The 14861-nt window shown below is 36.0% G+C and overlaps 1 protein-coding gene across 3 annotated transcripts in view; it reads right to left on the reverse strand.

Annotated features, from left to right (window-relative positions):
* Positions 1-9146: 9146 nt before the first annotated feature.
* Positions 9147-14861, reverse strand: part of LOC306856269 (E3 ubiquitin ligase RNF121-like) — a 113010-nt gene continuing 107295 nt past the window's right edge. For 2 of the 3 annotated variants that reach the window (XM_079395429.1, XM_079395428.1), the window contains exons 7-8: positions 14698-14799; positions 9155-10434 (exon numbers count right to left, since the gene is read on the reverse strand). In XM_079395429.1, the coding sequence (XP_079251555.1) occupies positions 10314-10434; positions 14698-14799 (223 nt within the window). In that variant the 3' untranslated portion in view covers positions 9155-10313. Of the gene's footprint in view, positions 10435-14697; positions 14800-14861 lie in introns of all 3 variants that reach the window. The other variant, XM_079395427.1, reaches the window with a different exon arrangement.

Here is a 14861-nt window from a genome sequence, read left to right on the forward strand (position 1 = left end):
TATTTGCAGTGCAGAAGACAGATTTTCATGTTTTGGAGCTTTTTGCAGAGCAAGTCATGTTAGAGCTTCAATGCACAAAATCGATATTTAGAGCTTCTAAGAACACTAATGCTGTGTTTATTGCAAATATAAGAGAATGCGAGGGAACACATGCTGAAAAGCTTCTTTCTCACTACGAGAAAGTTGGTTTATGCAGTTTTAAGAGTAAAGCTTAAGTACATGAAAGATGTTTCTTTCTCATGAAATGTAATGTTATATGCAATGCAGAAGACAGATGTTCATGTTTGGAAGCTTTTTCCAGAGGAAGTCATTTTAAAGTTTCAATGCAGAAAATCACTAGTTTAAAGTTTCCAAGAACACTAATGCTGTGTTTAATGCAACTAAGCAAAGAAAATCTTCTTTCTCAGTAAGAGAAAGTTGGTTTATACAGTTCTAAGAGTAAAGCTTAAATACATGAAAGATGTTTCTTTCTCATGAAATGTAATGTTATTTGCAATGCAGAAGACAGATTTTCATGTTTTGGAGCTTTTTGCAGAACAAGTCATGTTAGAGCTTCAATGCACAAAATCGCTATTTAGAGCTTCTAAGAACACTAATGCTGTGTTTATTGCAAATATAAGAGAATTCGAGGGAACACATGCTGAAAAGCTTCTTTCTCACTACGAGAAAGTTGGTTTATGCAGTTTTAAGAGTAAAGCTTAAGTACATGAAAGATGTTTCTTTCTCATGAAATGTAATTTTATTTGCAATGCAGAAGACAGATGTTCATATTTGGAAGCTTTTTCCAGAGGAAGTCATTTTAAAGATTCAATGCAGAAAATCACTAGTTTAAAGTTTCCAAGAACCGTAATGCTGTGTTTAATGCAACTAAGCAAAGAAAAGCTTCTTTCTCAGTGAGAGAAAGTTGGTTTATGCAATTGTAAGAGTAAACCTTAAATACATTAAAGCTGTTTCTTTCTCATGAAATGTAATGTTATTTGCAATGCAGAAGACAGATTTTCATGTTTTGGAGCTTTTTGCAGAACAAGTCATGTTACAGTTTCAATGCAGAAAATCACTAGTTTAAAGCTTTAAGAACACTAATGCTGTGTTTGGTGCAACTAAGCAAATGAAGCGAATGCGAGGGCACAGATCCTGAAAAGCTTCTTGATCAGTGAGAGAAAGTTGGTTTATGCAATTGTAAGAGTAAACCTTAAATACATTAAAGCTGTTTCTTTCTCATGAAATGTAATGTTATTTGCAATGCAGAAGACAGATTTTCATGTTTTGGAGCTTTTTGCAGAACAAGTCATGTTAGAGTTTCAATGCAGAAAATCACTAGTTTAAAGCTTCTAAGAACACTAATGCTGTGTTTAGTGCAACTAAGCAAATGAAGAGAATGCGAGGGCAGAGATGCTGAAAAGCTCCTTTCTAAGTGAGCGAATGTTGGTTTATGCAGTTTTAAGAGTAAAGCTTAAGTATATGATAGATGTTTCTTTCTCATGAAATATGTTATTTGCAGTGCAGAAGACAGATTTTCATGTTTTGGAGCTTTTTGCAGAGCAAGTCATGTTAGAGCTTCAATGCACAAAATCGATATTTAGAGCTTCTAAGAACACTAATGCTGTGTTTATTGCAAATATAAGAGAATGCGAGGGAACACATGCTGAAAAGCTTCTTTCTCACTACGAGAAAGTTGGTTTATGCAGTTTTAAGAGTAAAGCTTAAGTACATGAAAGATGTTTCTTTCTCATGAAATGTAATGTTATATGCAATGCAGAAGACAGATGTTCATGTTTGGAAGCTTTTTCCAGAGGAAGTCATTTTAAAGTTTCAATGCAGAAAATCACTAGTTTAAAGTTTCCAAGAACACTAATGCTGTGTTTAATGCAACTAAGCAAAGAAAATCTTCTTTCTCAGTAAGAGAAAGTTGGTTTATGCAGTTCTAAGAGTAAAGCTTAAATACATGAAAGATGTTTCTTTCTCATAAAATGTAATGTTATTTACATTTCATGTTCTTTCTCATGAAATGTAATGTTATTTGCAGTGCAGAAGACAGATTTTCATGTTTTGGACCTTTTTGCAGAACAAGTCATGTTAGAGCTTCAATGCAGAAAATCACTAGTTTAAAGCTTCTAAGAACACTAATGCTGTGTTTATTGCAAATATAAGAGAATGCGGGGGAACACATGCTGAAAAGCTTCTTTCTCACTACGAGAAAGTTGGTTTATGCAGTTCTAAGAGTAAAGCTTAAATACATGAAAGATGTTTCTTTCTCATAAAATGTAATGTTATTTACATTTCATGTTCTTTCTCATGAAATGTAATGTTATTTGCAATAGAGAAGACAGATTTTCATGCTTTGGAGCTTTTTGCAGAGGAAGTCATTTTAAAGTTTCAATGCAGAAAATCACTAGTTTAAACTTTCCAAGAACACTAATGCTGTGTTTAATGCAACTAAGCAAAGAAAATATTCTTTCTCAGTAAGAGAAAGTTGGTTTATACAGTTCTAAGAGTAAAGCTTAAATACATGAAAGATGTTTCTTTCTCATGAAATGTAATGTTATTTGCAATGCAGAAGACAGATTTTCATGTTTTGGAGCTTTTTGCAGAACAAGTCATGTTAGAGCTTCAATGCACAAAATCGCTATTTAGAGCTTCTAAGAACACTAATGCTGTGTTTATTGCAAATATAAGAGAATTCGAGGGAACACATGCTGAAAAGCTTCTTTCTCACTACGAGAAAGTTGGTTTATGCAGTTTTAAGAGTAAAGCTTAAGTACATGAAAGATGTTTCTTTCTCATGAAATGTAATTTTATTTTTAATGCAGAAGACAGATGCTCATATTTGGAAGCTTTTTCCAGAGGAAGTCATTTTAAAGATTCAATGCAGAAAATCACTAGTTTAAAGTTTCCAAGAACCGTAATGCTGTGTTTAATGCAACTAAGCAAAGAAAAGCTTCTTTCTCAGTGAGAGAAAGTTGGTTTATGCAATTGTAAGAGTAAACCTTAAATACATTAAAGCTGTTTCTTTCTCATGAAATGTAATGTTATTTGCAATGCAGAAGACAGATTTTCATGTTTTGGAGCTTTTTGCAGAACAAGTCATGTTAGAGTTTCAATGCAGAAAATCACTAGTTTAAAGCTTTAAGAACACTAATGCTGTGTTTAGTGCAACTAAGCAAATGAAGAGAATGCGAGAGCAGAGATGCTGAAAAGCTCCTTTCTAAGTGAGCGAAAGTTGATTTATGCAGTTTTAAGAGTAAAGCTTAAGTACATGAAAGATGTTTCTTTCTCATGAAATGTAATGTTATTTGCAATGCAGAAGACAGATTTTCATGTTTTGAAGCTTTTTCCAGAGGAAGTCATGTTAAAGCTTCAATGCAGAAAATCACTAGTTTAAAGTTTCCAAGAACACTAATGCTGTGTTTAGTGCAACTAAGCAAATGAAGAGAATGCGAGAGCTGAGATGCTGAAAAGCTCCTTTCTAAGTGAGCGAAAGTTGATTTATGCAGTTTTAAGAGTAAAGCTTAAGTACATGAAAGATGTTTCTTTCTCATGAAATGTAATGTTATTTGCAATGCAGAAGACAGATGTTCATGTTTTGGAGCTTTTTGCAGAGCAAGTCATGTTAGAGTTTCAATGCACAAAATCCCTATTTAGAATTTCTAAGAACACTAATTCTGTGTTTATTGCAACTAAGCAAATGAAGAGAATGCAAGGGCACACATGCTGAAAAGCTTCTTTCTCAGTGAGAGAAAGTTGGTTTATGAAGTTTTAAGAGTAAAGCTTAAGTATATGAAAGATGTTTCTTTCTCATGAAATATGTTATTTGCAGTGCAGAAGACAGATTTTCATGTTTTGGAGCTTTTTGCAGAGCAAGTCATGTTAGAGTTTCAATGCACAAAATCCCTATTTAGAATTTCTAAGAACACTAATTCTGTGTTTATTGCAACTAAGCAAATGAAGAGAATGCGAGGGCACAGATGCTGAAAAGCTTCTTGATCAGTGAGAGAAAGTTGATTTATGCAATTGTAAGAGTAAACCTTAAATACATTAAAGCTGTTTCTTTCTCATGAAATGTAATGTTATTTGCAATGCAGAAGACAGATTTTCATGTTTTGGAGCTTTTTGCAGAACAAGTCATGTTAGAGCTTCAATGCAGAAAATCACTAGTTTAAAGCTTCTAAGAACACTAATGCTGTGTTTAGTGCAACTAAGCAAATGAAGAGAATGCGAGAGCAGAGATGCTGAAAAGCTCCTTTCTAAGTGAGCGAAAGTTGATTTATGCAGTTTTAAGAGTAAAGCTTAAGTACATGAAAGATGTTTCTTTCTCATGAAATGTAATGTTATTTGCAATGCAGAAGACAGATTTTCATGTTTTGGAGCTTTTTGCAGAACAAGTCATGTTAGAGTTTCAATGCACAAAATCCCTATTTAGAATTTCTAAGAACACTAATTCTGTGTTTATTGCAACTAAGCAAATGAAGAGAATGCAAGGGCACACATGCTGAAAAGCTTCTTTCTCAGTGAGAGAAAGTTGGTTTATGAAGTTTTAAGAGTAAAGCTTAAGTAAATGAAAGTTGTTTCTTTTTCATGAAATATAATGTTATTTGCAATGCAGAAGACAGATTTTCATGTTTTGGAGCTTTTTGCAGAGCAAGTCATGTTAGAGTTTCAATGCACAAAATCCCTATTTAGAATTTCTAAGAACACTAATTCTGTGTTTATTGCAACTAAGCAAATGAAGAGAATGCAAGGGCACACATGCTGAAAAGCTTCTTTCTCAGTGAGAGAAAGTTGGTTTATGCAGTTTTAAGAGTAAAGCTTAAGTATATGAAAGATGTTTCTTTCTCATGAAATATGTTATTTGCAATGCAGAAGACAGATTTTCACGTTTTGGAGCTTTTTGCAGAGCAAGTCATGTTATAATTTCAATGCACAAAATCACTATTTAGAGCTTCTAAGAACACTAATGCTGTGTTTAGTGCAACTAAGCAAATGAAGAGAATGCAAGGGCACAGATGCTGAAAAGCTCCTTTCTCAGTGAGAGAAAGTTGGTTTATGCAGTTTTAAGAGTAAACCTTAAATACATTAAAGCTGTTTCTTTCTCATGAAATGTAATGAAAATGTAATGTTATTTTTTATTTAGTACTATCCTGAGTAAGATATTTTACCTAAAATATGTTAACATTTAGTCCACAAGACAAAAAAATGCTGAAATTATTAAAATAACCCCCTTCAAAAGTTTGGGAACCCTTGGTTCTTAAAGGGGTCATCCTTTGGGGTCACATCCATTCTGTAATGATAAAAATCCACCCAGTGGTTTTTTTTAAATCCCTATTTTAAAATCCCCTTTCTCAAATCAGGCTGTTATGAAATTCCTGTCAGAATGATTCAGTTCTGCACAGACTGCTTGAAGGCCTTCCTTAGACCCGAGCTGTCATCAATCCTCCATTGTGTCGACTCCGGTGCAGGGGAAGACAAGATGTCTCCGATTAAGCAATTGAGGTGCTTTGTTATCGGATGTAATAATGAATATAACAGTCTCATTAACTCCCAGTATAAGGGTTTTTTATGAATCTTTGTAAATCACCTTTCCTAATAATGTGCTAGTTAGCCAGTTTCGTGGCTGAAGTTTACAGTCTGCTCGTCACTCCACGGAAGAGAGGGGCAGGGTCAGCAGAGCTCAGAGCTCCAGCATCTTTTGCATATTTTAACCCTTTCCACCAGTGACTGATTTTGAGACCCATCTTTTCACAATGTGGACAATGGAGAGACTCAAACACAACTATTAAAAAAGGTTCAAACATTCACTGATGCAAGAAGGAAGTACTATGCATTAAGAACCAAGGGTTCCCAAACTTTTGAAGGGGGTTATTTGAATAATTTTAGCTATTTGTTTGTCTTGTGGACTAAATGTTAACATCTTTTATGTAAAATTATCTTTAATTAATATTAGTATTTTTTATCCCTGTGTTCACCAAACCCACCTTGAGTGTTTGCTGCTAAAAACTAATTTTTTAGTTACTTCTGACCATAGAAGCCAGTCCCATTTGAAGTTCCAGTCATGTCTGACAACTGAATATGCTGGAGATTGTTTTTTGGTGAAAGCATGTTCTTTTCTTGATTTTTTTCTTGAAGCCCTCCCAAACCTCATGTGGTGATGTAGGTGCTGTTTGATAATTATTTTTAAGGTTTTCTGACCCCGAAACTAAACCTTTTTCAGCAATTCTCTAGCTGTGATCCTTGAAGTGTCTTTGGCCACTCAAACTCTCCTTCTCACCATGCATTAGGACGATATAGACACATGTCCTCTTCCAGGTAGATTCATAACATTTTCTGTTGATTGAAACTTCTTAATTATTGCCCTTATAGTGGAAATGGGAATTTTCACTGCTCTAGTCCTTTTCTTAAAGCCACTTTCTAATTTGTGAAGCTCAATTATCTTTTCCTGCACATCAGAAATATATTATTTGGTTTTTCTCATAGTGATGGTTGATTCATTTGGAATTTGGCTTTTGTTTTCCCTCCTATTTATATTTCTGTGAAACAGGAAGCCATGGCTGGATAATTTCATGTTCATAATCACGCTGGTGTGCTCAAAATTGTGAATATGAATTGGAATATATTTCACAAAAATTTTACCTATAAGAATTTCTAGAGGTACCAGTAAGTGTGTCCATGTATTTGAGAAAAAAACATTTATTTCATAATGATATTGCCCCCCCATTTTAAATTCTTATTCTCCAATGAAAGCTTAGATTTTTGTGATTTTTAAAAATAAAAGATCAAAAGGATTAACAATGCACATTTATTTTCACAGCCTTCTTTGATCATATTTACCAAGGGTACCAACAATTCTGACCACGTGTGTATATATTATATATATCCTAATATAATATAAAAAACCTTTCTACATGAAATGTGTTGGGATAACTGAGACTTGTTATAACACTTGCTTATTATTGCTCTTTTGTTGATTTTGATTGCTTCTATTGTCCTCATTTGTAAGTCGCTTTGGATAAAAATGTCTGCTAAATGACTAAATGTAAATGTAATGTACATTTAGAAAATGTAATGTTCTCGCAGTTTTACTCCCTACGGTTACCCTGTGTTACTACGCACACCCTTATTTGTTGTAATATTAGAGAGTGACACATTACTTATGGCAGTTTAAGTGATGGCAAAGCCTGTCTCTAAGCATACAGCACTCCCACTTACTCAATAACATAGAGGTCAAACAGAAACCTGAAACACGAAAACATCAAATATGATTCAAATGCCATGTTCTTACTTTATGATGGTTAACGTTCTAAATGTTTTTAGAGCATTGCGTTGTGTTGCTGTCACTATAAGGTGTTATAGGACACCCTTATTGCTTGGCTATATATTTAGGGTTAAGATTTTCTCAAATCTATAACCTGGTATGAGCAATAGTGATAGTGATGCTGGCCTGAGCAAACACCACTAAAAGTAATTATTTATCCATATTTATAAAGTCTTTCATAGAACCTTTCTCTTATGTTGTCACTGGGGACTGCTCACAATAGAGAGTGGAATACATAATAAAAAAAAATTGACAACAAAAATTGTGGAGAACCATTTAAGTAAATTCACATACACAGATGAAGGCTTTCTTTGTCCTTCAAATTACTAGCATGTCTGAAATTAAGCATCCTGGAAGTAGTGGAGCCCGGATTTTAAATATGGATTTTTTTTTTTTTTTTTACACTAAATACATTAAATACATTAATTAGAATGTATTAACATACATAATTTTTTCTTTAGAAAAAAAAACCTTCTAGAGATCAGTGGTCTCGTGTATAAAACTGTAGATTTTATCCTAAAAGAGTGTACAGCACAGATTTTGAGGTAAACACATGTGCGCCATATGTATGTGCCAAGTTCCCTTTATCTAACCCAGTCTGAGGAAGATTGTGCAAACATGTTTTTCCACCCTGTCACCTCCCAAAAATAACCCATCCATGTTATACTGCTAAGTTCAACGCTACATAATAATATGGACTGTAAATGCCATCTGTACCAACATACTACATTCTCCTCAGTGTTGGGGAGTAACTAGTTACATGTAACGTAATTACGTAATTTAATTACAAAATAAAAGTAATTGTAAGTAGTTACAGTTAAATGTGTAATTAAATTACAGTTACTTATAAAAATGTTAAAGATTACAAAGGGGGTTAAATTTTTTTCACACACACTCCCACATACAGATTTAATTGATTTCTTTCATAAACTGCAGTGACTGTTCTAAAATATGAAACACCAATGTTTCAGAAGTTTATACTGTAACATGCTTATCCGATAACTCTTATATTTCCTATATGGGTTTATGTATATGCTTTACTTTTTTTAAGATTAACAGTTTTTTTCTGAGGCAATGTTAGATTCCAGTGTTTCCCATCATAGCTATGTAAAGATTTGATTTAAAAAACAGTATCATAGCTATTAAACTATATCTTATGATTTTAAATCTGTATTTACCCTCAGAATGATTTTAAAGTAAGTCTGATTTTGGAGTGGCTGTGCTTCTAAGGGGACATCGGATGCCCATTTTCCACAAGTTGGTATGATGGTCTTCTTGAAATGGTCTCAGTGGTCATGAAAAACAACACCCTTTTTACCTTGTCAAAAACAGCTCTGTTTACAGCAACTTGTTTCGCTGCATATCTCTTTACATGCTTATGAACTCTGCTCACCCCGTCCCTCTCTTTTGTGGAAGAGCAAAGGCTATTCGCAAATAATCATAAAAAATATAAAGTGTGAGACTTACTACTTCTGGAGGTGCAGCTGGATCATGAACAACGGTACTGCTCCATCCTTGAGTTTTAACTTTTTAACAAAACCTGCCTTGAATTGTCCCTCATTCAGAAAACAGTCTGGAGCAAAATGATTTGCGCAGCAGTTGGGGGTTCGATTCTTGCTCAAGGGTCTGACCTCAGTCATGGTATTGAAGTTGAAAGAGAGCACTGGTTATTCACTCCAAAATCCAAATGGCTTGATAATTGAGACTGTTTAGGTTTTTGGGGGACTAAAAAAAAGGGCTTTTTATCATTTAAAAATATTTATCATTGTAGGGTGGTTGTGTCCACACACTGCCAAGACACATTTATATGCAAATTAAGATATTTGGCATCCAATGTCTCCTTTAAAATTAAAATATTTTAATCTTAATTCAAGTGATGAAGGATTTCAAAAGTCTGACAGTAATCAGTGTTGAGTACTACAGTAAGGTTAACACTGTCTGCTTTGTTTGTAAGTGATTAACAGTTGAAAACATTAGGAAATTAGAAAAGTAATCAAAAAGTAATCAGTTACATTACTTTAATAAAGTAATTGAAACGTTACACTACTTATTACATTTTAAGCAGGGTAACTTGTATTCTGTAACCTGTTACATTTCCAAAGTAACCTTCCCAACACTGATTCTCCTACTCAGTTTCCTTGTCTTGTCTTAGAAGAAAATAATTATCTAAACATCTGTAAAACCAAATACATTTGCTAGAGAAGCAAACTTGTACAGGATACTGCATATTTGCAGAAGTATATTATTCTCATTCATTCCCACTGACAAAAGAGTTAATTTGTTTCAGGCATAAATACATTTATGCAATTCAGACAACAGGAGGAGTTGACATTACGGTGCTTGTCTGCACACACCACCACCAACAGCATATCTGTGTGTGCAGCAGCGGTTATATAGTACTGTGTTATCAGACCTACTGAAACTGGGCGAAGGATCATTTGACTACCTAACAAGTCTGACAGTGTCTGTCATTATACTGTCTGTCTATAATGCTAAGCATTGTGAAGTGTACGTTGTTGATCATTATTACTTCAATAATTTTCTAAATGCATATGAAATGAAAAGTTTAAAATCATTCTTTTTTTTTTCTTTCATTACTTAGCTCACACTAATAAAAGTGTGCATGTGCACAGTAGCTGCACATGGAGAACACATTAATGCCATTTTTTAATTGTTATAAAACCAAATGTGCATTTGGGAAATCGTGCACTCAAATTTCAAAGACCATATTGGACATTCAATATGCAACATTTATAAATTACGCTACTGATGTATATATAACTCAAGGTCCAAACTTCAAATAGTCCATAAACAAATGTCTGACAAGAAAAATGTCAACGAAAACATCCAACATCAGACTGCTCATAGAATTTCATTTGAAGACATATTAACACAGCAAAACACATTAACATCAGTCATTGAAAAAGTGTCCCTGTGTCAGTGAAACCAAAGATGTATTCGCCGCAGATCGAGTCAAGCATTCCCGTCCTTTATGCTGGTGCTATTACTCCAAACCCAGAATGTAATTGATGCCTTGTACCAGTCCAATGATAATAGGCTGCCAGGCCACAAGGTAGCGCAGCCAGTCCAGTAACTGTCCGTACATGACATGGGGTCTCTCCCATCTAAGGACTGAGTTAAGGTGCTAAATTAGTTATATTTATTAAAAAACAAACAAACAAAAAAACACTGAACTAAGATTGTTTTACAATGTGAAAAAGAAAACATGCAGGTTATAACACTTTAGTAATCATGTTTTGTATTTGTTAGTGTTTGTATTAATAATATTTTTCCTTTATCAATTAAGTATATGTCAGCACATAGAAACCCATAGAAAATGTCCAAAAGTGATCCAAATCAGTGAGTGTCACCACTAGGGATGGGTATCGTTAAGGTTTTAACGGTATTACTACTCTTATCGATACTGCTTATCGATCCGGTACTTTAACGGTATTCTTATCGGTACTTTTTGTTTTACTTTGTTTCTTTGTTCATATTCTTACAGTATCTTATCTTATGTATATAAAACACTAAAAATGCCTGCACTTCATCAATTTGTAAATGCACCAGTGTGCAGGTATTTTTAGTGTTTTATATACATAAGATAAGATACAGTAACAACATGAACAAAGAAACAAAGTAAAACAAACTGACAAATACAATAAAACAAACACACAAACGAAATGAAATAAACAGTGCTTTCATTTTTCCATGAAGGTCTACTAATATTAATGTTCAGGTAAGTAATAGTTACAAAAGTAATCAAATGTAAATGAGCACTGCATAGTTTTCACTGTATGTACTGATAGATTTATATTTATTAAAGCTATAACGTTGTTCAGATTAAGAGCTGTGGGTGATTTTCTCTTTGCGTTTTGTTCTTTGATTAACATTGATAGCTCAAGCTCCAGTCTGACACTTTAAGACAATATACTGACACGCATCGGATTTACTCCCAACTGTTCTCGTCCACTTAAAACATAAAAGTGAAGACTCTCATAACCGGCCATTTTGACACATTGTGTGTGTATTTTTTAGCATATTTTTGTGTGTTATTTCGACGCGCCCGAAGCTCAAAGTGTACTTTGCTTGTCCGTTTTGGAGCACGCCGCCGCGCAGGCACACGCGCGCACACACATTTCAGCCTGGGGAACAGCAGATTGTACTTTCAACGTTTTACTATCAAATATGTCCTGCAATGTAGCAACAGTAAAGACGGCATTTTATAACAATCACTGATTGAGCTGATTCAGATGTTAAGTTTCGGTTCGGAGGAACGAATCCGCGCCGCTATGAAGGGAAGGGAGTTGTGCTAGAAGAAATGCGGCTATAATCCTTGGAAGCCAAAATCGAAAAAAAAAAAAAATACTTAGCTTAATATAACAGCCACAGGCCTAAAGTGTGAGCAGATGTTTGAATGGTTGGTTCTCTCCTCTATCATAATTAAACAGGACTTTCATGTTGCGTGTGCTGAAGCTCATCCGCGTGAGCGCGATCTGGCTTCTGAATTGCGCATAGCAAAAATGCATCATAGACAAATGTTTGCATATTATTGCACATAAAAACAGCTGGCGACATACATATATATATAGAGAGAGAGAGAGAGAGAGCGAGAGAGCGAGAGAGAAACAATAAATGTATGTGTGTTTTCTTAATTTCTCCAATACCGACAGAAGTACCGATAACGTCAGAGCTTATCGATACTCCGGTCTTTCATAATTTAGCCCCGAGACCGATTTAATACCGAGTTTCGGTACCCATCCCTAGTCACCACTTTTACCTAAATTTTCCCCCACAGAATTTGACTGTGCAGGATTAACTGTTAACCCCTGGTAAAGTATTAGGGAGAAAAGTGAAACAAGATAACCCAGATAAAGCCTTAGTTCCCTTTTGATACTTCACTCGTACTGCGTCACTAGTTGCTATGGGGAAAACTCCTTTTTCTCAGAGGGCTGAAGCCTTTTCAATCGCGCAGTGTAACTGCACAGCCATTGGTTCGTGCAGTAAATTAAAAACAAACCAATGGCTCGGCAGCAAAGCTGCACGAACCTATGGCGATGAAATGGGTGGGGCTTTCTGACCTATATAAGCGGGCATTACGCCATAGGATCTCAGATCAATTCTCCTTCAGCGACGACGATCTTCCCTTCGTTGATCTACGGGACTTGAAGCCGCTCGCAGTTGACACACCTCGCTGCGGACAAGCTGACTCATCTAAGCTGCTCAGCTGTTCCCACGCGCTCTTCGAGCCACCTCCAGCATCCAGCACCGATACCAGCTCATCCCATGCCACCATCCGGTGAGCCTAAAAATTTATCTCTCCTCAGTTGACGGCACTGAAGAGAAGGGCTTCGAAGAGCAAGGACACATTGGCCCACGATTGGCCCAAGGTACTCTTGTATGCTTTTCCCCTGATCATTCTGATCCCTCGTGTAATCAGGAAAATCAGGGAACACAGACACAGGGCCCCACTCTGGAGGAACCAGCTTTGGGTTTCATTTTTTTTGGCTGTCTCAGCTGCTGATAGCAGTCCCATGGCCATTCCCCTGAGGCAAGACTTTCTGTCTCAGGTGAACAGGACCATTTGGCACCCCCAGCCCAAGCTGTGGGCTCTGCACCTCTGGGATCACAACAGGAATCAGCACATCTTCCTGAGAGTGTCCCGAATACTATATCACAGGCTAGAGCCCTGTCTCCGAGACGCCTCTATGCCCGAATACTGAACTTCCTGTGACATAGCAGTGATACTGTCCTTCGTACAAGAGTTGTTGGATCCCCTTCCATGCTCAAGGTCTATGTGGCAGCTATAACAGCTTTCCATGCTCCTTTAGAATTTACATCGAGCATTCCACCCCGTTCAGGCAGTCGGAACAATTCTTCGTATGCTTTGATGGCCTCACCAAAGGGTCTCCAGTCACAAAGCAGAGAATTTCTCAATGGTTAGTTGACGCTATTGCGCTAGCATACTCCTCCCTGGGCCTGCAATGCCACATTGGTTTGTTTTCAATTTAGAGCACGAACCAATGGCCGTGCAGTTACACTGCGTGATTGTAAAGTCTTCAGTCTTCAGAGAAAAAGGAGTTTTCCCCATAGAATCTAGCGACGCAGTATTCGTTGCTGTATCTCATGGAACCGAGGTTATGTTAGTAATCGAGTACGATTGGTATCAAGTATTCCAGAGAGCAGCAAATAAAGTGTATTAAGTGTAACATACAAGCAAGTGGCATAGCACAGGCTTATAAAGAATGCCTTGCGTATGGTATCAGTGGCATTCTCACAGAAACTGGAGCATAAGTGTGAAAAGGCATTATCCAAGACAATTATCTTGACAGAGAGTCATGCAATGTACTAAGCTTAAAGGGATAGTTCACCCAGAAATGAAAATTCTGTCATTATTTACAAATTAAGATATTTTTGATGAAATCCGAGAGCTTTCTGACCCTGCATAGCCAGCAATGCAACTGAAACATTTTATGGCCCAAAAAGGTAGGAAGGGCATTGTTAAAATAGTCCATGTGACATCAGTGGTTCAACCGTAACGTTACGAAGCTAGAAGAATACTTTTTGCGCACAAAGAAAAAAACCCTGACTTCTCTTCAGTGTCATTCTCTGCTGCCATTCATGTACTGCGATGCATGCGTATGGTGTTGCTGATGCAGGAGCCTGCGTTCTGACGTAGAATCCGGATGCAATGCGCATTGTTTACAGCAGAAGAAAAAGTCTTTGTAAACATGTCTGAATATTTTGACAGAGGATGACTTTTTTTGCCCAGCCTTATTTGAATTAGAATATAAAGACGATGAACTAAGAGAGATGGACGTCCTACGTCAGAATGTCCTCCTGTGTGAGCAGCACCACATGTATGCGTCTAGATACTCTCATGAATGGCAGTGAAGAAACTGGCCCTGCTCACATGAGGGTGAGTAAATGACAAATTTTATTTTTGGGTGAACTATCCCTTTAAAATTTCTCAGTGGTTAAAAAAATTAACTATATATCTATCTATATATCTATCTGTCCTTTAAATCTACTTTATAATCAGCTGAATCTATGACTTAGGGAAAAGGAGTTGTTACTGGCAGGTCCAGCTTATGAAAAGAGTGGGAATTCCAAACCATTACTACTGTTGGCTCCTCTGATACATCTAGAGAAAGTATGACATAACATACACAATACTAAGCTTGAACAGGGGAATAAAACTAAAATTTAGCCAATGTTTTTTTTTTTCTGCTTAAAGCATTACAGGACTTCAAGGTTTTTTTTTAATGCACAGACTCTACAAAGAATACAAATATTGTAAAAAGCATTTATGTGTGAGATGAGTTACACATGTATATGCTTAAGTTGAATTGAACTGATTTGAGTGTTTTGGAGGTCAAAAAGGATACGGGTTACTGAACATCCTTTTAAGGTCAACTTTTTCTTTGCAGTATGGACATGTCTGCTTCTTTCCCACAATGCACCAGCCACGTATGCAAAACTCATGGAATCTGAGAAAAAATAGGTTAAGGAAACAAAATGTGTGCATCTAGTGTACGTGCCAGATGATGAC

Source organism: Barbus barbus (assembly GCF_936440315.1).
Source record: "Barbus barbus genome assembly, chromosome: 36".
NCBI classification, from domain to species: Eukaryota; Metazoa; Chordata; class Actinopteri; order Cypriniformes; family Cyprinidae; genus Barbus; species Barbus barbus.